Consider the following 24,293-nt stretch of genomic DNA (forward strand, 5'->3'; position numbering starts at 1 on the left):
ACAACCCCTACTCCACCATTCAGTCTTCTGGTTTTTCTTGAGGGCCAAAAGAATTTCTAGTCTCTCTCACCACCTCCTCCTTACTGAAATCTGGACAGTAAACCAAACACCTCACTTCTTGTAATTTATTTACATCGGAGATTGAAAGGAAAAGAATTGAGCTACTATCTTTGTTTATGTCTGACTCCACAGTGGGGTTTAGTTGTGTTTTGTAAGTCATAGAAAGAGGCTGATGTTTTGGTCAGTTTTCTTTTTTGTACTAACATGTAGAGAAGTTCTCAGTTAGCAATAATTGTGTTGTTGTTGTTAACTATCCTCAAGTAGAGTTCAATACTGTCTTTTCTAGGGAGTCATGCATTCTCATTAAGTGTAAAGTACAATAGCCACAATTTAATCATCTTGCCTTCTAGGGAGCATTCAGGCTTGATTTACTCAAGGACCCACACATTTGTCTTTTTGGCAGTCCATGACATCCACAGAACCCTTTTGCAGCATCACATTTCAAAGTAACTGATTCTCTTCTTATCAGCTTTCTTCACTTCGCTTCTGACGCAATAAATAAATAAGCTTTCTTTACTGTCCAGCTTACGCAACCATACATCGAAATAGGTAATACAGTGGCCTAACTTTACCCTTGAGGATCTTGTCTCGTTCTTTCATAGCTGCCCTTCCAAGTCAAAGTCTTTTTCTGACTTCTTGACTATGTCTCCATTCTAATTCATGACTGGACCAAGGTATGAAAATGTTTTATTTTAATGACATTGATATTATTTGGTCAGACTTTGCACTATATCTTTCAACTACTTTTGCTACATCTCTTTAATGCAGCCCTATTTTTTCTTAGATTTTAATTTCCTAAAACACTGTGGAATTAATTATCTGACTCAAAATGTCCCATTCTTGTCCACTTTCGCTCGCTTCGAGTATTGCTATTATACATTCCATTTCTTGTTTTACTTTATCTAGCTTCCTCTGATTCGTACGTCTCGTATTCCATGTTGCGATAATACGTATGTGTTATGCAGCTTTGGACATTCCTTTCACCTCTGTGCGTGCCAACATCTGAATGTCCTTTTGAGGCCAGTTGTGTCATCAGCCACAGTGCTACCATACTTATCTTCTATGTACCCTAGTAGCTCTTTGGCTGCCTTTCAGACTGGGAGTTGCATCCTCTGGCATTCTCTCTTGTTTCATTTTGGATTGTCTCATGATAGGATTCCTATTATTTTAAAAAAATCAAAAGGGGCTTACTGCTTGTGGTGCCTCTTTCTGTGCATATTAGCTATGTTGCCATTGGTATTGTCTTTGCATGGTCCTCTGCCAGTGTCTCTCTCACACACATATCACTATTGCTGTTGTTCAGTAGCTGTTTGGCATGTTTAGTCTGCCTCCTCAACAAAAGCCTGTCTGACATGGAAGACTCTACCAGCAACTTTGCTACCATCAGCGTAACCTCCCATTCAAACCCATCACTGTAGAAAGAAAGTGCCATTGGCATAATTGTGTTTTAGAAAATCTCACTGAAGATAAAAATCTCACTGAAGGTCAACCTAGAATCAGGCAAAGTTCAGAGATTTCAAGGAAGGAATCTGAGCCTCCAATTCCGGACTGGAGATGTTACTACTATGGAACTCTTGTAGTCCCCAGGTTTTGTAATGGCTGTATTTCCAGTCTTGCGAGTATGTTCAGGTGTTAATCTCCTACATTCCTATTGTCAATTTGTTTTATTTTCAGATATGTGTTGAATTCATCAAAGACACACTGAATGTGGAACAGGTCTGTGAAGCCTTTCAGGTGAGTTTCATTTTCCCAGTTTAATTTTGCTTTGCCTGCTGTGGTGTCTGTCAACCCTAGACCCCTTGATGAATGAAGGAATCTCATCACCCAATGCAGGCAACAATGGGGGGCTTTGCCGGGCAGCATGGTGAATCTGGTGGATAGTGGGAAAATACAGTGTCCAGCGCTCGCAGCGCCACCTTCCCTATCCCATTTAGCACTGCCTTCCCCATCTTTCCACCTGCACTCACCCCGTTGCTGGCAACGACATCTTAGGAAGCTTCCCGAGTTCTCTTTGCTCTGTCCTGGATCCCATTAAACGATGTAGAACTGCAATGATCTGAGTAGTGGTATTTCATAGGCGGTCCAACGCAGGGCCGGCCCGAGATAATTTTAAGTATTAAGTGGGGGGGTAAAATTGCGCTCCCCCCGCGCTGCGGGAGGCGTGGCCATGTGCTGCGGGAGGCAGGGCATGGCCAGATCTGACCCCGCCTCCCGCGCCCTGGCCCTGCCCCCCATACTGCTCGCCCTGACCCCGCTTCTCGCGCAGCGTGGGAGGTGGGGCCAGGGTGCGTGGCGTGGGAGGCGGGGCCCCACCCAGACGGGGCCCCGCCTCCCACCCGTGCGCCCTGGCCCAGTCAGCCAGGAAGTGGCAGGAAAGTCCCTCCAGGCCACGGCGACCCATTTTGGCTCAGGCTGCTCAACGCAGGCACAGATCAGCCGGCAATCTGCGCCTGCGTTGAGCAGCCTCCGCCAAAATGGGCGATCTGCACCTGCGTACAGCACCATCGGCCATTTTGGGCAATGGTGCTGTGTAGTTTGTCACGGGGCTTCGATCGCTCATGCGGGCACGAGCGATCAAAGCCCTGTGCCAACGGCGGCGGCATCGACAGCGCTCCTATCGCCGTGCGCCCAAAGAGGTCGCTTCAGTGGCCTCAACTTTCAACCAGCCCTGGTCCAACGGGTGGACCTCCCACTAATTCTACACCTCTTATATCTCTTCACAGGGCCAGACTAAAGTCAGGCTCAACAGAGTCTTTTTTCTCTGCTGATTCTGCCAAGCCTGTTCACTTGCAATTTTTTAAAAAAAAAACAAAACAAAATAGAAAGACAGGAAATGATATAATTTAGCACTTATTAGAATACATTAACAAGAATTAAAGATAATAAAACTTTCCAGTGAAATCATATCTTAATAGATGGTAGAACCAGCAGCCAGTTTCAGAAAGTGACAAATACAGGCGATAGCATTCAGAACTGTCAAATAAAAAACTGCTAGACAGAGAGGTGTGAAAGCAGATTTATTTAAATATAAATGCATGCATACATAAGAATCTCAGAGCTTCTAAAACAAAAAAAGCCACTTAGCAAGACCTTATAAATAGCCTGGCCCACAATTAACCAAAATGAAACTCTTCCTTTCACCAGAACACTCCTCCCTTCCTTTAATTGAAAATACTCATTTTCCTCAAGCCTTGCTCTATGAAAAAGGAATCCTAGCATAGGAACTCACTGCAGTCCACTGCTGCATTGTTGAAATTTGCCAACAAACCACGGCACCAAATTTCTGCAGCAAATCATGGAACTTTCTCTAAATTGAGCAGAAGATACTCATTTTGGAGCTCTTCCCCAGTTTTCTGTGAAAAGTGGTGGCATGGTTTGCTGTTCAATCTTTTGAATTCTGATGCACAATTCTGTGAGGGTCTGAAAACCACAAAAATAGTCAGGGCAGCTGCATTTGGACTATAGGTTGCCCAGCTCTGCAATAGTCCAATGTGACTCTGTTTCTCAGGCATTTTCCGGAGCAGAAGCTCACCCTGAAATGAGGAAGCAAAGCAATATTTATTTTTGTGTGCCTTCGAGTCATTTTTGACTTATGGCAACTCTAAAGCAAAGTTATCACAGGGTTTTCTTGGCAACATTTCTCAGAAAGGGTTGGTCTTTGCCTTCCTCTGAGGCTGAGAGAGTATGACTTGTCTAAGGTCACTTATGCTGTATTTACATTGTGTAATTAATTCAATCTGACAGCATTATAACTGCCATGGCTCAATGCTATGTAATCATGGAAATTACTGTTTTACAAAGTCTTTAGCCTTCTCTGCCAAAGAGTGCTGGTGCCTTACCAAACTACAACTCCCATAACTCCATAGCATTCAACCATGTTAGTTCAAGTGGCATCAAACTGCATTAATTGTACAGTGTAGATATACACTGAATGAATTTCCATGCCTGAGTGGGGATTCGAACTTTGGTCTCCAAAGTTATAGTCTAATGCTCAAAGCACTACACTATACTGACTCACAAAGTATAATTTCTACTTTTGTTTTGGCAATGCTCATCTCTGGGTATATCAGTGAATTAGTCCCCTCCCCCTTTCATGACAATACCCTTGTACAGAACCTGCCTGTTAATTTTGCATGTTTTATTCTTTACTTATAAAAATAAAAAGTAATGCATTGTACAGAGCTTGGCATCAAGACAATTGCTATTATAATGTTCATTTTCATCACTATTTACCCACGTTCGAAAGCTCCAATTGTGAGTTTCATTGGGTGAGACATTTCACTCCTCCTTTATTGGAGATGGAGAACAAAAAGCCTTCAGTTTCCTTTTCTGGGACCAATTGTATTTGCAGGACCTGAGGTTTATGTCTCACTTGTTACTGTTGTTTTTGCGTGCCTTCAAGTTATTTGCAACTTATGGCACCCTGAAGTGACCCTATTCCAGGGTTTTCTTGGTAAGTTTTTTCAGAAGAGGTTTGCCATTGCCTTCCTCTGAGCGTGAGAGAGAGAGTGACTTGCACACAATCACCCCAGTAGGTTTAATGTCTGAGTGGGGATTGGAACCCTGATCTCCCAAGTTGTAGTTCAGTGCCCAAACCACTACATCGCACTGGTTACTTGGAGTGAACAAAAAGTCCCTTTATCAATATTTGTGGTTTTTTATTACAACCATTATGTTTTTAGGCTTTCAAACTGGGGAAGATGAGTTGGGGGGAGAAGATTTGAAAGAATGATGTGCTGAATGCGAGAGAAAGTCATGTTTGCCTTTAATTTCTGGTGGCTTTATTTATTTATTTAAAAAATAGTGTTTCTAGCACTCTAATTCAGAGCAAGGAGAATTTAGAACAGACTCAGTCATATCTGGGATTCCTACCCTCCTTTATTTGCCTCCCTATACTGTAGGTCATGTTATCCTGTTCAGCAGGGCAATGGGGAAAGCACACCTTCTTTGAACTTTGCACCGTCCACCCTTGTCCTCCATCTGAGCGCTCATCCTGGGACATGGCCAGGGCCTCCCATTGTGCCACATCGTCTTTGTTCTGCTGGCACCTGCCCTCTCCAAGACCCACATAGAGCCCCACTCGCTGATTTCACGCCAGCTGACGCACACAAGCCAAATCCAGCAGCTGAAATTCAGGATTAGGCAGCCGGTATATAGGGCTGTGGCAGCTACCAAAACCCACACTAAGATGTGTAAAACAAGGGACTCCTGCGTTGTTTGGTTCAATTGGTTTACTTTGTTCCTGCTTGGGTTGTTCTGTATTGCAGGAAGCGTAATTGCGCAGTGGATGCCTAGATGCCTCTTCATGGCCTCTTTGTATGCATCCCAACCCCCCAGCCCCATATATGTCATAGAGACGGCTGGAGGATGAGGAGCATTTGCGGCAACAAAAGGCCTGTGCTGACTTCTTTTCATGGAGCAGGCAGTCTTTTGTGCTGTGCAGCTGCAGTTACATTGAAGACGAAGGAGACAACTGTGCTGTCTGGAGAGGGCTGAGGGCAGTGCATGGGGGGATCCATTACACAATAGGTCTGGTATAATCGTCTGAAAGCATTTTTGTGATCAAGCAGTATGAAGACATTTTTGATGATAGCCCTTCTTGTTTATACAGTAGACTCTCCGTTAACCGGAAGTTAAGCAACAGGAACTCTCAAGTACAAGTACAGCAAAAAAATATTTAAAAAATAAAATTAAATATTTTATAACACAATCAAATCCATTTTTGTAATGCAGTAAAGCATTACAACATCTGACATTAATTGAATTTTTCTGTATTTATTTTTAATTACTGTATTTCAATATAAATATCAAGTCAATACAGAGTTTATGGTATGGTATAGTATGGGATACAGTATTAGTTAGATTTGTTTTAATGGTAATTCTCAAGCAATCAGAAATCACACTTATCTGGCACCTACCAGTCCCCATGGGTGCTAGTTAATGGAGAGTCTACTGCTTTAGTTTTCCTTGAAGACTGTATATTTGCTTATTCTAAAATAAATGAACAAAAGACAAATTTTAATAAAAATGTGCACAGTGGTGCCTTTCTAGGTTCTGTAGTTGGAAGAGTTGATGGAATCAGCTTGTATAGCTTTGGTACAGACTTACTAGAGTCATCTGGTCCATAGAGGGCTGCAGGATAATCTGTTCCCTCTAAAGAAATTGTGCTTTCACACAATTTGGATGTTGTTGGCTTCCACTGACAGCTGATCTCACAAATTGAGAGTTTTCTGAGGCCCACTTCCCATCTTGCATTGTGACAACACATGATATGCCCCTGATGCCCGTGTGACCCTGTGACATTGTAGGCATTAAGCCAACGTCAACTAGAAGTGGGTCCACATGATGACCTGAATGCACATTCAGTATTTTCTAGCCCCTGTGCATTAGGTCATCATGTGGACCCACTTTTAGCTGATATTGTTTTTTAGTCCCATAGTGTCCTTCTCTACTTTATACTTGCAACATTCCACATTGCAAGTAATGTTGTTGGCCCCATTTTAGGAGACAACTCCTGGCAGTGAGACTAGGGAGAAACCTGTTGGCAGAAACCCAGGCAAATGATGAACCTGAACTGCTCATTTTGAGTGAGTCCCTGATGTGGCAAGCATACAGATCAGGCCCAATTGAAATTAACCAGCAAGCAAGGAGAGAAGGTGATTTTCAACCAAGGAAGATTTTATTATCTGCAGATAAGATGCTAGCTAGTGATTCATTCACAAAGTAGATAGCATACAGAATACAGTTTCATAGCCCTTTTTATACATAAGCTGGCACAGGCTGCAGCCAAGCCTCTAATTCTGACCAATCACGGCTGGCATGGCTGTTTACAATGGGTGATTTGAGTGGCGACAGGTGAAGTTCCTCTTTATTGACAGGAAAAACTATAACATGATTGAGGGCATCTCTGGCCCTACCCAGAAAGGTTATTGTTCTAAGGGATGAACATGACATGGCCCTTTAAAGGGGCTGGCCTGGCGATTCCAGACCCCAGAGAAACAAAATATCATATATTAATACAATCATGCAAAAATGACAGAGGATGGGTTTTGGCTGTAGAAATGCTGATTCCTTCCGACATGAGTGGTCCTAGGCTTCAAAGGCATGGGTGGTGAATTGCTCTCTCCCCAAGGAGCGAGGGAGATGATTTTCCCCGCCTGAATAGAAGTATTGTGTTGCAATGTCTCGGTAAAGTCCAAAAATATAGGTGAAACTGGGAACTTGATGAGGAAATTCCCAGCTTAGTTTCTTTCCCCCAGGCTATACAATTGTGTGGGATGCAAGACATCTTTGGGTTCAGGAACATGGTTTCCCTTAAAGGGAAGGAATGGGGATCTCAGGAGCATAAAACATTAGGTTAACACAACAGATAGGCTAAATAGGAACACATAGGAAAAACATGGAGTGTTTGGGGCAAATTATATACATGAGAGACATAGTTTTCCAAAGTACCTTTAACAAGTCAGGCTCCCCAGTAAGTCATGGCCAGGGGTAATCTACCCCTGGTTGTCATGGCACATCATAGAAACCTTCAGAGGAAGATGATGACAAGGCATCTAAGGAGTGCTCTTTGCCTTTCATTGGGTTAGTGCTCCGGCAGGCGCCAGCGAGAGAGAAAAAGAGAAAAAAGGGAGACTTAAGTGAGTGGTGACCTGGCCCAGGTAAACTAGATGTCTCAAGGACCCGGGGCTGGTTTTCTCATGCAACAATGTTGATTGTAGGACCATCACCCAGCTATAAAATTTGTCCTCAGAATCGCTAGCTTGTGCCGCAAACCACAAAAAGCATAATCTGCAACTTCCATTATGGGGAGAAAATATGAGAGTGTATCTGGTGGGTAGGAGAGGCAATCACTTCAAAGGACACTGTATCCAGATGTATCATTTGTAGATGCAGTTTTCTCAAGGGCATTTATGAAATGGTGGTGGAGCTAAAAGTAGGCTAACCACCTGTTGTTATTGTTGCTGTTAAATGAACTTCCTACCCATTTCTTTGTAGCCTAAAGGCTGATCCTATCACAGTGCTCATTAGAGACAGGAAGGGCAGTTCTGGAATAACTTCAGGCAACCATTCTCATTCCATCTATTCTAAAGGAAGATTAGTGATGAGTGCTCCCATAGTGCTGTCACTGCAATAATGGTAGGAAGTGAATATTCATGTGGCTTCTGTGTGTCACTGATATTCACCATAACCAAGACAAAGATTAGGATACACTGCTTTTCCCCTTGTTATTGAGGGTGAAGTTAACAGTGCTCCTTGACAGCCAAGAACTATAGTCTTGAGGAATATCATGGATATCATGGTACTGAGCAGGATGAAATGGGGTGTTGTATGGTTTCTGGGCTGTATGGCCGAGTACCATCAGCATTTTCTCTTTATGTTTTGCCTGCATCTTCAGGGTGAAGTGTTTTGCTGTCTTATTTCTCCCTTCTTGTTACTGTTATTTTTATTTCTTGGATGCCTTTTTCTTTTAAAAGATTTAAGGACAATATGCATTTAAAATCAAGCTAGCATGTGAATTAACACAAGCCCTTCCACATTAACTCTACATGTGACATTTCTTTGTATATAGGATTTAATAGGTTATTTCTAGCTAAACTAAAAAAGGAACTCAGGATGGACATGTCATAGATGTTTATAATTACGAGTTTTCATCAACTGCTTTTGCTTTTAAAGTAATTAAAATGCACAAAATGCATCAGTACCATTTTTTCTCTCTGCATTTTTGCACATCAGTCATAATTTGGGTTCAACCATTGTTACATTACAGTGCAGTTACGTACATTGTTTTGAGTGGGCAGAAGGGACCTTAGGAACTGTTGTTTGCTTCTGGATGATTTGCTGCCAAAAGTTTCTGGTTTCTGTTTGCCTGACAGTAGCAATGCTTCTCAACTTACAAACTAGGTTGGTGAAACAGCATGCTGGTAAGAGGGGCTAGGAATTGATTTTTGTGCCTGAAAGGACTTGTGAATTTGGTTCTGATACTAATTTCAGCTTCCTGGGCCTGACCAGATCAGGACCATCTTTTTCCATGATTTTTTGTGTCCCCTGTGTCCCTCTGCTTCAGTCACTATTTTTGTACCTAGTGTTTGTATGTCAATCCCAGAACTGATTTTGTAAGTGTCAAGTCTCCTCATCCTTGACGTAAATGGTGTTTGCTATGAAACTTCTTCCAAGCATGGGTTCAGATTTACTTTTTTACTGGTTTCTACTCTCAGGCATAAGAAGAGCACTTCTGGGACAGGGAGTGAAAGTAATTAGACAAACAGCGCTGTGGGTTTACAGATTCACCTCTCTCTTCCTGTTTTTCTTGAAACAAAACAAGACAGAGAGGAAAGCCACTTTGTGCACTGATGATGAATGCAGAGGCCAAGGCCAACCAAATTTTCCAGAGTGTCATCGAAATTATGATCTGAGGTAAACCCCCCCATATATGTCTCTCAAGGTAACCTTCTCCCACACAATTGAGAATGGAATCTCCTTTATATTCTCCTCTCTTCCCATCTTCGTTTGCAAATCAAGAAACCACAATATTTGGTAACACTTTAACATTTCATTAGTTTTGTGAATTTGTGAAAATAATTTACTCTCTTTTTTATTGTCCAAGATGGCCTCAAGACACTTTGTGTTTATGTGCCTTTAATTTTTTCCACTTATGATAAGTCTAAGGTGAACCTATCAGATGTTTTTTTTATTTGTTCAGAAAGGGGTTGTCACTGCCATTGAGGTTGAGAGAGTGCTACTTGACCAAGGTCACCCAGTTGGTTTCCATGTTGGAATTCAAACTCTCATCTCCCAAAGTCCTAGTCTAACACTCTAACTGTTACTTTAGAATTGTAAAAATATGCATACCAATAAAGATAGGTAAAGGTTTTCCCCTGACGTTAAGTTTAGCCGTGTCCAACTCTGGGGGTGGGTGCTCATCTCCATTTCTAAGCTAAAGAGCTGGCATTGTCTGTAGACACCTTCAAGATCATGACTGCATGGAGTGCCATTACCTTCCCGCCACAGCGGCACCTATTGATCTACTCACATTTACATGTTTTCGAACTGCTAGGTTGGCAGAAGCTGGAGCTGACAGAAGGAGCTCACTCTGCCCATCAGATTCAAAACGCTGATCTTTCAGTCAACGAATTCAGTAGCTCAGCGGTTTAACCCGCATACTAATAAAAAGCAGTTAAATCACCAAAAAAATCACAAAAAAACTATGTCTTTACTAGACAGGTAGAACAAATTGATTTTTGTAAGAGCTATGAGGAGTCTTGGGAGGAGTATAACTGAAACATGTATGAGAAGGTGTTCCACAGTAGAGATGCTTGACCAAATTGGTTACAAGCCATGTGTCAATCAAATCTCCTGCGAGAGCAGCAGAATATAGAAAAAGTGCTCAGTGGATGGACAAGGCAAGTTTGTGAAAGAGTCCTTCAAGTATCCAGGTCTCGGGACTTTTGGGAACAATTCTATTCTTGCTCAGGGTTGGAACTATTTGTGTCAGAACCTCAGTGTTTGACAAAGGGATCATAAAGAACAGATTAAAGCCAGGATGTTATATTTCAAGTCTGTAGCTGGCCACTGAAGGTCATCTCTGTGCATCAGAGAATAAGGCTTAAGAAAACATAGATTTAAAAAGTATTTCAAAGTTAAGCTTTCTGACACAATGCAGACTTCTAGCAGTAGATTAACTTGTGACCAAGTGCTCTTTATGCATTACCTCATCCAGAAACACTTCTTCCTTCTTAATGACCTCAATAGGGGACTTTCAAGTCTCTTGTTTTGTTAATATTTATGCCTTTAAGGCATACAGTTTCAACCTCAAAACCTTCAATGAAAGTGTAACATATTAAGAAATTACTCCACTAACTTGTACTTTTAGATACCTAGTCATGTAGAAACTTTATAGAACTGGAAATCCCCACTCATCCAGGAAAAGTTTAGAAGCGTTCATGGGGAGAAGGAATGCAGCAACACATTTGAGGATGGAGTTACTAGCAATTGAGGCAAACTGTGATTGGGATGCCTGTTTCAACCATTTCTCATTCAAGGTGACATGCTGGCATTTCTTCTCAGCTTCCTCTACAGAATGTTCTCACGTAAACATAATCAGTTTATCCAAACATATGTGTCTGTATGTATCTGCAGTGTTTGATTTTTTTGAGCCTGTTTTCTCCACCAGATGTTCTTAAGTTCTCTGGTCCTTCTTTGAACCTCAGCTTTTGCACTAGCTAGACGTTTTTCAGAGCAGCACAGCTGATGTCTCTTTACCATACTTATGGATAATATTTTTGGTCTTCTCATCAAACCAGTCTTGATTTTTCTTAGTTTGATGTCTAATGGTTTGTTCATAGGCTGTAACAATAGAGATCTTCAGTTTATTCCAATGTTCCTCAACATTTTCATGGTGTTCTGTGGGCAGATGGTCCTTAAGTGTTCTTTAGAGAAGGTCTTGTTTAGAGGGCTCTTGAAAGGCTTGGGTGCCCATTTTACACCTTATCTTTCTTCCTTGTAGTTTGTGTTTGGGAGCAACCTTGATGGCCATCATGGATCAACTTAATAGTTTGTCTGTCCAGCAGTTATCAGAATTTGTCATGGCTCTTGTGAGAAGTACATCACAGCAATCTCTGGCACATATAATTGTCTAAGAGGTGCCAGTGCGTTGACTTCCATGTGCTTCCATGATGTTTTAAACTTATTTTTCTGGAGGAATCGTGTGTTGATAATGACAAGGTTATGTTTGGTTAGAAGTAGGATGCCATTTAAGTTGCTGTTTTCAATCTCATCTTTCCCTACAGTTCCTGGCCATAGGTTGAAATCTTGTCCAACTCTTGCATTAAAATGATAATGTTGTTCCTCTTAAGTATCTCAGATACAATGACATCCAGCTGACAGTAAAAAATTTCCATGATGTCTTTGTCATGTTTAGAATTGGTGCATAGGTACTTACGATAGTTCCCTGCTGATTTTTGGCAAGATTAATTAGGAGGGATGAGAGTCGTTCGTTAATGCTGATGGGTGCTTCAGACAGATGCTTCACCAAATTGTTTTGGATAGCAAAACCAATTCCACGTATTCCTTGTTTTTGTTCAGACAGTCCCTTCCAAAAGAAGGTGTAGCCTCCTTTTTCTTCCTTCCAACTGTCTCTTCCCTTCAGGAACAACCTGAGCTCTTCCACCACCCAAGATGGAAGTTGAAATGCCCTATTTACCTCGCACCAGCAGCAGTTATACAAATTGTGCCCCACCTGCTGAATGCAATAGTAATGCATCTGTTGTGCCTATTTTAGCATATGTGCTGCAAATTACATGCAACTGTAGCTCCCTCCACAGCCACCCAAAAGGGAGGAAGATGAGTGTGTGTTCCCTGCCCAGCCATGAACTCCATTCAGTAGGAGGATTCATAGTTCATCTGCCCATCGCCTTTACCAAGAAAGAGTACCCAACAGAAGAACATCATAGGAGTTAGAAGTGATGTCAACAGCTGCTCCTGTCAGTGACTGGTTGTTTTGTGTAGAGCTGATTCCTTATTGAATGCCCTGGCTCACCAGGAGGTACACGGATGATTTTATAAATCATTTGAGTTTCAACATAAGCAGTTTTCAAGAAGCCACAGCCTCTATGCAGCAAAGCTAGTCACTGGCAACAGCAGGGATTGCAGCTGTCATAAGATCCATTTTGTACTTTAAAGAGGTTGTGTGCATATATGTTCCAAGCCAGGACTGTCCCTGCTCTAGAGAGCTTAATGAACCCACAGAAATTCTCCAAAGCAGAAAGGACCCTACCTGGAAAGGAAAGTAGAACCTGGCAGTCTGAACTCATCTCTTCACAGGAGCTCATGTGAGATGTCTTCACTCCTTAGTCTTTCTTCCAGCAGAAACCTTCATTCTCCCTGCCAGAAAGATGGCTGTGGTTAGTTGCCTGTTTGTAGCTCAATAGATCTGCTCTGGGTTCCATCATGTTTTTCATGATTCCTGAGGTCATAGCACAGGCACTAAACCTCTCCTATCCTAATCTTATTGCTGCAGGTTTGCAGATGTAGCTATCTGGCTTACCAAGATAGGATAAAGAAAGTACCTGCCATGGGGCAGGTTGATCAATCTCCCCTTCTTCATATCTCTTTAAGATGAATTATACCCACAAGGTTCACAGATGAGATACTATTGACTGGATTCTCAAGTCTTAGAGACTTAGAGTCCTTTTAGCATGGATTGGCACCTTTCCATCTTACTCAAGCCATTCTTGCATAAGCAACTCCTATCATATGTGCAGCTGTTCCTTTAAGAGACTTGCAGATCACTGAGATAGTATACACTCATTTAGCCTTATTTATGTCCTGGGATTCTCCCACAGTAGGAGTCAGATTGGAAACCATACCTTTTGCTGTATCTTCTCTTACTCTCTTACTCAAGTCCTGCTAGTTGTGCAAAAACATGACATTACTGTGTTCGCATTTGATTTGACGAATGTTTGCTGTTTACTGTGGTCATTAGGTGCTGTTATTGGAATAATTATTTTAAGCTGCGTGTTTGGCCATATGGTAGGGCTGGTTTGTCTTGAAAGCGACTTGAAGGTTAATGTGGTTTTGCTGCAATTAGATTGTTTTCACACATATACACCAATAGAAATTGTTTATTTCATGCCGGCTGCACAGTTATCTCCTCTGAGCTCCCACTTGTAACCTGCATCCGTTAAAGCTAGGATGTTAGTGTCTAGTAATATAGTTGGTGGTTCTGTTCCCTTGGGAAAACAATGCATAGTAACTCTATTCTCTTTGGGGGGGGGGGGGTATACGATAGTGCCAAATAATGCAGAGACATAAAGTAGGCCCTTTTCACAAAGTTTTTTTTTACATGCAATACCAAGATTATTTTCACAACCCTTGTCACCTTTGGACACTCTGGGCCAACCTTTTCTTGGCCAAAAAAAAGTGAATTGCATTTCCTGGACTTTCCCTATTCTAGAGAGCTGCATGAAGCAGCAGAAAGTATCCAGAGCAGAAAGGAGCCCATCTGGAAAGGAAATAGGTTGCAGGGTCCCCTGGAACATTAAATAGTGTATTTTTAAAAAAACTGGAAACTTCCTTCTTCCTTCTTCCCTTCCTTCCTGAATCTCTGTACACCCACTTTTGCCTTATTTCATTTAGATCTAGGCCATAGCAGTTTGATCCCAGCTTTGTTGATGCCCTTCCAATCACGTGATTCTTCTTGCATTCACAACCTTTTTATAAATTTGTGTATTGCTCTCTTTGTGACAGGCAGCAGTTGCATATGAGCTAATAGACTTGCAGAAATATTGCCTGACTTTCATTGAGAATTGCACTCAGGTAAGCCTGGGGATTGGTAAAGGGGTTCTCTAAGGCATAAAGAATGTCAAGACAGCTAGTCACAGAGAAGAGCAGACCTCATGCTAAACCTGTACAGACTTTCTTGTGTTTCACTTTGTGTATTTGCTATAGTTATGCCCGACCTTCTTTCATGGAACTCATGATAGCATATATAGGATTTCCAGGCAGTCTCTCACTCAGCATTGAATAGACCAACTTAATTGCAGCTAATTTTTTATATTAGTTGCTTTCAGATCATGTTCAGGGACAATATAGGCAGAAGGATAGTTTTATTGTAAAGGGAACAGGATATCACTAATCAAGGGTGTTACAGAGAGGGCAAAATGAGGGTATTGACATTTCTAATGAAACTTTCCTTCAGTCTCTAGTCTGCATACTTCTAACACTGCAGTAATTAAAAACTTCAGTTGAGCATATAAAAATACAGCTTAAGCATCCAAAGAAAGGAGCAGACACAACAACCAACTGAATATGTGCCCAGCAGATTCTTGGTGCAAATGTTCTTGGTGTAAATTATTTTCATAACGTATTCTTTACAATGATTAAATTGTGGGAATGGAGGGAACATTTCATGGGAGGAGGAAAGAATTCTTATTTGGGTCAGGAAAGTCCTCATTTCCTTGTAGCTATGCCCCTATCATCAGTCCTTTAAATGTTGTGATATGTCTTTCCTGAATAAAGTCCCAGTCCCATAGTGCAATAGGAAACTAGGAGAGGGAGGTTCAGTAATGGTGTTGGTGTAAGGGAGGGTGGCAATGCAGCTTTCCAGCCAACTGCCTCAATCCTAAGATCCATATGGATCTCCCAGCTGTTGTTCTTTCCCTTCTCATAGCCACTAGCTTTTAATGCCTTAAGGGTGCTGTCTATCCTATAGATAATCATACATTTTTCACATATATCCAGGAAGTGGTTCAAACACGTGGCTTCCTTGAGCTGTCAGAACCAGCAATGCAAATTATCCTACGGAGCAACTGCTTGGCTATTGATGAGTTGAAACTGATATATGCTGTTCGCGAATGGGCTCACGTTGGATCTGTAAGTGTTCTTTAACTGGGATGGGGGGATGGTGAAAAAAGGAAAGGGTCAGGATTTGAGAGTTCTACCTCTGATTTTCTCTTGTCAGGTTCATACTGTAATTTAAAAAAAGTAATCATAGAATCATAGAGACCTAATGGGCTATCCAGTCCAACCCCCTGCCAAGAAGCAGGAAAACCACAAGCAAAACACCCCCGACAGATGGCCATCCAACTTCTGCTTAAAAGCCTCCAAAGGAGGAGCCTCCACCACACTCCGGGGCAGAGAGTTCCTCTGCTGAACAGCTCTCATAGTTAGGAAGTTCTTCGTAATGTTCAGGTGGAATCTCCTTTCCTGCAGTTTGAAGCCATTGTTCCGCATCCTAGTCTCCAGGACAGCAGAAAACTCCCTCCTTCCTATGACTTCCCCTCACATATTTATACATGGCTATCATGTCTTCTCTCAACCTTCTCTTCTGCAGGCTAAACATGCCCAGCTCTTTAAGCCGTTCCTCTTCCTCATGGGCTTTTCTATAGCTGCTTATCTGTTCATTTCAGTTTTCCATATTTCATTTCCCCGTCTCTCCCTGCCCCCAGTGCTAAGTTTGGTTGTTTCTCAACTTTGAACCACTAGGAATCTGGATAGAGCCCTGCACTTTCAATGGTTGCACAGAAGAGGGAATTTCAGCAGCAGTTTCCTAGAGATGGACAAACATAATTACCTTAAATAAGGCTCCTATGGAGTGGATATAGAATGGACAGGAAAAGAAATGGAATGTAGAATGAGCATAAAAAGTTATTTTATGTGTTGTCCAAGCCTGAATCACTGGGTTGCTGTGAGTTTTCCGGGCTATATGGCCATGTTCAATTGCAACATTCACACATGCCTCAAACAGACAAGAGTTCTTTCTCCCAACCTGGACTTTCCACACATATATATACCCCTTTCCTAGTTTCCAACAGACCTCACACCTCTGAGGATGCCTGCCATAGTTTTGGCTGAAATGGCAGGAGAGAATGCTTCTGGAATATGGCCATACTCACAGCAAACAAGTTATTTTATGTAATAAAAGGGAATTATTCTATGTCATGGAATGAGGACCCTGTGCTGACCTCTGACTTTCCTTTTGCAGGCAGTCCTGGGCAAATCTGTCCATGAAATGGCAGAGACAGTGGTGTCGGGCCTGCGTCTGGCTCTGCTGTCCCCAAGTGAGCTGACCACATTGGAGGAGGACAACAGAAGGGACCAGCTCATACCGGTGAGAGATGAGTTAGATGGAAGGTTACCAGCTTCAACAATGACTATAGAATGTTTGCCTATGCTTGTGACTTTATGTATTCCCATACAGCTTGCATAGTTTGCAGAGATTGTATGTTCCCAGGAGCTCCACAAAGGACATTCCTTACTTCACAATTGTATTTCCCTCTGAACTGGAGCCAGAGCCAATACGAGGCTTTCAAAGTGGCAGGAGTTACCCTGCTTTCTTCATACTTTGGCAGAGAGATATAGCCCTTTACTCCCCTTAATGCCTTTAAAAGGAAACAAGACTGTGCCTGAAAGCCTTAACAGACAAATTTATTGCATCGTTAACAAAAAAGCATAACAAGAAGGAATAAGTTCACGGGGTTAGGAAGGAATATATGCTCTGGAATGTTTGTCTACTTGTCACGAGAATAGTACCCTTGTAAACGATAGTCATCACCACACAACCCTGAGCCAAGAGGCATTGAGGTGATCCTGACCTGAAAAATACGGGGTGAACAAAGTCTTCTGGGCAGATAATCATAGCAGCAATACATTTCTGCTTGTTTCAGGCATTCCTTGCTTTGCTTTGAGACTTACCAGAGTAGTGAACCAGCATAGGATGGACCAGAACAATCCAGTAGTTTAATTTCACCCCTTGCTCATCTGAAATAAAACTCCTATTTTTCTCTTACTCTAAAGTCTATTTTTTTAACAAAACTGGAGACAAGCTCCTGTTGCTGCTTTTCAAATTCAACTATTATGTGTCCCAAACAAATGTTCTCTCCTTAAGGCTGGGATGAGAATTATATGGCTCCTTGCAAGGTCATTTTGCTTTCTGTAGGACCCCTCTCTTGTTTTTTTTTTTGGCCTCACAGTGGTTGTCCACTTTATAACAACAACAACAACAACAACTACTACTACTACTACTACTACTACTACTACTACTACTTTATTTTTGTATCCTGCATCCATCTCCCTGAAGGGACTCGGGGCAGCTCACATGGGGATAAGCCCGATCAAACATAGATTAAAAACATAAATCAGTAAAATTAACACCCTTATGACCACATAAAACAACATAATCAATAATCAAAAGCCTGAACAGTAATATATCCTGGAATTCAGAGGGTAGGAGCTTGTGCATACAACTTCCGGGCAGGGCTAGTTAAAAGGTGCAAGGACAATAATAAAATTAGGGCTGGAAGGGCAATGTCAGTTAAAATTTTTGTGTTTAAGCAAACTATAGATACATCATCAAAAGTCAAAAATTCCTTATTGGTAGGTGATAATTTTGTGTTCTTTGGTATTTCTTTTTCATTATGAGGTGGGTGTTGTGTTGGTGCGCCCCCTTGTGGACAAGAAAGCAGAGCTGTGAAAATTTTGTTATTGTGCATTCCATCTGACAACTCTGCTTTGAAATAAATGGACAAGGAGTGTGTTCCTTAGAATTCAGGCCATCCTATATTAAGAAAACCTCAATGTCCGACAGAACTTTGAAGCGTACTGATTTCACCCCGAGGTTGAACAGGATTTTAAAAAAGCAAGCCAATGAAATTTACTATGATAATGGATATAAAATGTGAGAATGAAAGATGGATCAAGGAGCACAATCAGGATGTCATTGTGGGAAATGCATAGCTTAAGGTTTGCTGACAGTACCCCCAGCCTTGACACCCTGGGTGCTAACATAATTGTCAATAAAGTTGTTTTCCAAAAGAGGAATTTTAGAAAACATTCATACATGAGTTCACAGGGTTTTCCCAGGAAAGCTGGGAAAACCTGGATGAGGTCCCAGTTGGAGAATCTACCTGTCACTGATGGACTGTGTAAGGCTGCCCCTTAGAGGAAGAGGGGGACAGGGCTTCTTACTGCCTTCTCATCATTTCATCTTCTACTCAAAGTAATAATCCAAACAAAAATGTCCTTTGTGAAACTCCTAGAACAGAAATTCATGGAAAGAATACATTTCTGTTTTCATCTCTATCCTTAGTGGTATGATTTTGCAGTTTTGTTCAATGTTATCTATTTAATAAAGTTCTCCCAACTAATTTAATAAGGTGTAATAAATGCCGTTTTTTTTTTTAAAAAAAAAACAGTAACACCTGCACAATAATTTAAACTAAAATATGAAGAGGGGATGCAAACGAACCAATGAGGTCTAGAAGATCTAAGTCATGGTTTTATATGCTTATTTGTTTTATTCGATTTGTGCTTTTATTTTAGATGTACTTGTTTTATGTTTTGGCACTTTGTGCTGGGTGTAAGCCGCCCTAAGTCCATTTGGGGAGATGATGGCAGGATACAAGAATATATTTATTATAATCTATTATAGGAACGTTCTGTGGCCATATAATGCTAACTAACAAATGACAAATCTCTTTCAGCAGGCCTATCCATTCAGTGTTAACTTCCGAATTTTAACTTGCATTTTAACTGTGTGTATCCTGTTATAAATATTTTAATAGTCTTATGTTTTACCTCTCTGTTTTAACCTTGTCTTGAGTCACAAGGAGAGACAGGTAGTACATTGATTATGAATTTGATGATATTCAATCTCAAAGAAGGTGTGGGTGCCCAGCTAAAACACTGAACTGGGGAGATCCACTTCACAACATACCCTTGCAAGAACAGGTCCCACTTGTAAATGGAGTGCTGTATGACCAAGAGTGTGAATTTTGTCGTTGAGGGCTTCACCGCATCTGAAAAGAAAGAGGAGGACTGCCATCTATTTTCCCCATTCCTCTACTACCCTGTTGTGTTTGCCTGCATTTGTTTCCTTGCCTGGTTCCATTCCTGCCCACCAGTGGTTGGGAAATAATATATTTGTTTCTGCCCCTATCTAGGTAGAAAGTTTAGCTGAGGCCTGGAAGACCCTTGCCCTTTGCAAAAGGCGTGGCACACGATCATCCTTGTGCCGGCGTCGCCGTGGCACACTCTCTCGGGAACACCATCACCGCCTTGATCCCCAGCACAAGTGACAGACTTGACCTATGAACCAAAAGAAGTACCGGTACTTCTGTGGCCAAAGCAGCCAACTTGGGTGTTAGACCTGGGAACTGCTATGGGAATGCCTTATGTGTGTGTGAATGGGAGCATCCTGGCTGCAGCTAAGAAAGTGTTCAAGTGGAAAAAAGCAAAGGAAGATTTCACAATATGTAAAAAGACAATGTCTTGCATCTATCAGCACTAGGCCTCTTCCCTCCAAGCTGGGATTGAATCTCATGCTCTGGATTTTGACCCCATCTCTGTTGTTTATTCCAACTCATTTCTATGGTCCCAGGTGAGTTTTCAATAGTCAGATCAGCTTCGGGATAAATTTCTTTCGCTTTTTTTTTCATGCCAGGTGCAACTTCAGAGGCTGCAAGTTGCTTCTGGTGTGAGAGAATTGTCCGTCTATAAGGACATTGCCCAGGGGATGTCCTGATGTTCTGATGTTTTACTGTCCTTGTGGGAGGCTTCTCGCATGTCCCTGCATAGGGAGCTGGAGCTGACAGAGGGAGCTCATCAATGCTCTTCCTGGATTTGAACCGGCAACCTTCAGGTCGGCAATCCAACCTTCAGGTCAGCAGTTCTGCTGGCACAAGGGTTTAACCCACTGCGCCACCAGCTCTGTGAGACTTACTTATGTTTTGGACACAGGAGAAGAAATTTTGTGCTTGCTGCATTAATAACCTAGAGTTCAAAAGTCATCTGGTATCTGCCCTCACCCACCTGGCAGTAATTCCCCACCAAAAGGATTTCATAGAATCATAGAGTTCAACTCTCTGTTCACTGCAGGATCTCCAGCCAGAGCATCCCTAGCAGGTAGCACCTGTATATTGGTTTTTTGTGGCCTAAATGTAGAATTTTGTATTTGAATTTTTTTATTAATTTCAGCCCAGTTTTCTAATTTACTGAAGTCTCTTTGAATTCTGTTTCTGTCTTCCAATTTGTTAGCTCCAAGTATTATATCAATGCAAGTTTGATAAGGATTCCATCTACCCTTTCATCTACATTACTGATATGGATTGATTTTGGAGATACGGGAATGTTAGCAAGACATCTCTGAATAAGGACCAGTGCATTCGTCCTTGTGGTCCATCCATCAATGGCTATGGACATTCACAGAAGACTCCAGGGAAGGGATGATGCATGGATTTGGGGTGGTAACAGTTGTGTGCTTTGAAATGTCCGTACTGGATGTAAACCTGGAAATAGAAGAGTATTTAGAGCTCATGTGCTGAGTTCAGTGCTCATGGCACTCTAAAGAAAAAAGCATGCCATAGCGAATGCTGCATGGAAGAATATAGCAGCACTGCTCAGACCATTTTATTTTAGCCTGAATTTCATTGATGGAGTGATATTAAAGGCATGGGTATTAAGCACTTCAGCACAGTTGTAGGAGTGGAAAAGAACATGATAAAATACAAATTGACATGCCAGTTTGATATTATTGCATTTCAAGAAGTATATTTACACCCACAAAAGTTCAAGCTGAAATAAATCGTTTTCAAAGGTGCTACAGGATCTCCCGCCCTCTCTTTTTTCTTTTTATGCTGAAGCAAACAAAAAAAAACCTTATATAGGCTTGCCAAAGCACAGGAAACAGGCTATATGTGGCATTTCTTTTAGAAGGAAAATGCTAATTAAGGGGAAATTATTTTATAATAGCCTGAGTCCTGGCTGAAAGTGCCTGAACTATTAGCAAAACACCAGGGACATTTTTATATCATATTTTGATTCATTTTAAATGGAAACCTAACAACAATGATGGCAATAATTTACCGTAGTTATAAAATATTCAGCACAAATAAAATTAGCACTTGTTAAAGGTGATCAGCATGACTTCTTGTGACCTTTAGTGTTTGTCAAATAAACACTAGTCCTGGAAAATATGGGGAAAACAGTCCAAAGAACATATTTAATGTAAATACATCCTTACATGGACCAGGGTAGCTGGATTTTGCTGTATGTACCATACATCCTTGTGTATAAGTAAAACAATGTAGACATAAAATCAAGCAAAAAAAACCCTCTAGGTCGACATATCCATGGATCAGTGCTCGAAATAGATTATGACAGGAACAGTTGAGCTCTGTGTGGCATGAATTTGGCTGAAAGAAAGAGATGGAGAAGAACAAGAAAATCAATGCATCTCTATTAGGGACCCAATGTGAAGGCAGTATCAAGAGGCAGAGATTTTAATAGGGTTTTAATAGTGATCCTCACTTAGAATCATAGAGTTGGAAGAGGCCACAAGGGCCATCCTGTCCCCCTGCCATGTAGTGGCACATGATCAAAACACTCCTAACAGATTGCCATCCAGTTATCCTGGATCTTTTCTTCTCTCTATGAGCCATGGGGTTCTGTTTCCCCAGGTATCTCCCTTCCTTTGCCAGGGTGAAATTCAAGTAAAAAGGTAAGTGAAGTAGTGCATGGGTCCAGCTCCTCTTCCTGTATGCCACAAGTATCTGTTTTGCCTTGGCAGGGAAAGGAAAGTACCAGGCAAACAGAGACACAGGTTATGCTTACCTATCCCTATCTTCAAGAAGGGAAAAAAGAACGACCCAAACAATTACCGCCCGGTCAGCCTCACATCAATACCAGGCAAGATTCTCGAAAAGATCATTAAGGAAGTGGTCTGCAAACACTTAGAAACAAATGCGGTCATTGCTAATAGTCAACACGGATTTACCAAAAACAAGTCATGCCAGACTAATCTGATCTCTTTTTTTGATAGAGTTATGAGTTGGGTTGATACAGGGAATGCTGTGGATGTAGTGTACCTGGATTTCAGTAAAGCCTTCGACAAAGTCCCCCACGACCTTCTGGCAAACAAACTAGTAAAATGTGGGCTAGACAAAACTACGGTTAGGTGGATCTGTAATTGGCTAAATGAACGAACCCAAAGGGTGCTCACCAATGCGTCGTCTTCATCATGGAAAGAAGTGACAAGTGGAGTGCCGCAGGGCTCCGTCCTGGGCCCGGTTCTGTTCAACATCTTTATTAACGACTTAGATGAAGGGTTAGAAGGCACGATCATCAAGTTTGCAGACGACACCAAACTGGGAGGGATAGCTAACACTCCAGAAGACAGGAGCAGAATTCAAAACGATCTTGACAGACTAGAGAGATGGGCCGAAACTAACAAAATGAAGTTCAACAGGGACAAATGCAAGATACTTCACTTTGGCAGAAAAAATGGAAATCAAAGATACAGAATGGGGGACACCTGGCTTGACAGCAGTTTGTGCGAAAAAGACATTGGAGTCCTCGTGGACAACAAGTTAAACATGAGCCTACAATGTGATGCGGCAGCTAAAAAAGCCAATGGGATTTTGGCCTGCATCAATAGGGGAATAGCGTCTAGATCCAGGGAAGTCATGCTCCCCCTCTATTCTGCCTTGGTCAGACCACACCTGGAATACTGTGTCCAATTTTGGGCACCGCAGATGAAGGGAGATGTTGACAAGCTGGAAAGCGTCCAGAGGATGGTGACTAAAATGATTAAGGGTCTGGAGAACAAGCCCTATGAGGAGAGGCTTAAAGAGCTGGGCATGTTTAGCCTGCAGAAGAGAAGGCTGAGAGGAGACATGATAGCCATGTACAAATACGTGAGGGGAAGTCATAGGGAGGAGGGAGCAAGCTTGTTTTCTGCTGCCCTGCAGACTAGGACACGGAACAATGGCTTCAAACTACAGGAAAGGAGATTCCACCTGAACATCAAGAAGAACTTCCTCACTGTGAGAGCTGTTCGACAGTGGAACTCTCTCCCCGGGGCCGTGGTGGAGGCTCCTTCCTTGGAGGCTTTTAAGCAGAGGCTGGATGGCCATCTGTCGGGGGTGCTTTGAATGCGATTTCCTGCTTCTTGGCAGGGGGTTGGACTAGATGGCCCATGTGGTCTCTTCCAACTCTACTATTCTATGATTCTATGATTCTATGAATCCCAATCATGAGTGGAGGGATGACTGTAATATGTAGTTTGCTCTCTATGCAATGTCAGAGTTAGCATCCTCAGTTATTTCTCCATAACTGCCTCTTTTTTCTGGCAGATTCAGTCAACACATTGTCCCATAGCTTCAGGGAGTTTTTTTTTTTTAAATTAAAAATGAAAGTCAAACGTCCAACTGCTCTCAATATTCTTGGAATGGCATGTATAAGAATGAGATCTGCCTGTTTGGAGCCAGGTGGCTTATATATGTGAATGTGATACAATTCTCACGTTCACATATATAAGCCACCTGGCTCCAAACTGATCTATTGATTTCATTTATTTTCCAGAGGGAGGGAGAATTGGTCATTAGAAGCAGTTTTCCGAAAAAGTGCCCATACAACTTCAGAGATTCTAGAAAAAGAAACCTTTCCAAACTGTTCTTACCACATTGGTTCCAATAAATTCCTCTAAACAATGTGTGGATTTGGGTGGATCAATGTAATGTTTGTCAAGAAATGACTGACCCTGTCAATATGTAACTAGAAGATATAATGAATGGAACTTGGCTATATTGTACGTACTGATACAGCTTTTCTGGCACTCCTTCCTATGAAGCACCATCAGACTACGCTAAACTCAGATACAGCCGTTTCTGACGCCATTTGTTTGGGCACCTGGTTGCTAGGGAGGCAGGAGCTTTGGGGAGTATACCTTACTGGAATAT

The 24,293-nt window shown here is 41.8% G+C and overlaps 1 protein-coding gene across 1 annotated transcript in view; it reads left to right on the plus strand.

The window, feature by feature from the left end:
* btbd19 (BTB domain containing 19) overlaps positions 1–24,044 on the plus strand; it is a 73,559-nt gene extending 49,515 nt beyond the window's left edge. Inside the window, exons 4-8 of the mRNA XM_008109537.3 lie at positions 1,735–1,794; positions 14,308–14,376; positions 15,301–15,432; positions 16,544–16,669; positions 19,500–24,044. Of these exons, the coding sequence (XP_008107744.2) occupies positions 1,735–1,794; positions 14,308–14,376; positions 15,301–15,432; positions 16,544–16,669; positions 19,500–19,634 (522 nt within the window). The 3' untranslated portion in view covers positions 19,635–24,044. The remainder of the gene's footprint in view (positions 1–1,734; positions 1,795–14,307; positions 14,377–15,300; positions 15,433–16,543; positions 16,670–19,499) is intronic.
* The last annotated feature ends 249 nt before the right edge of the window (positions 24,045–24,293 follow it).

The sequence above is a fragment of the Anolis carolinensis genome, chromosome 4, assembly GCF_035594765.1.
Source record: "Anolis carolinensis isolate JA03-04 chromosome 4, rAnoCar3.1.pri, whole genome shotgun sequence".
NCBI classification, from domain to species: Eukaryota; Metazoa; Chordata; class Lepidosauria; order Squamata; family Dactyloidae; genus Anolis; species Anolis carolinensis.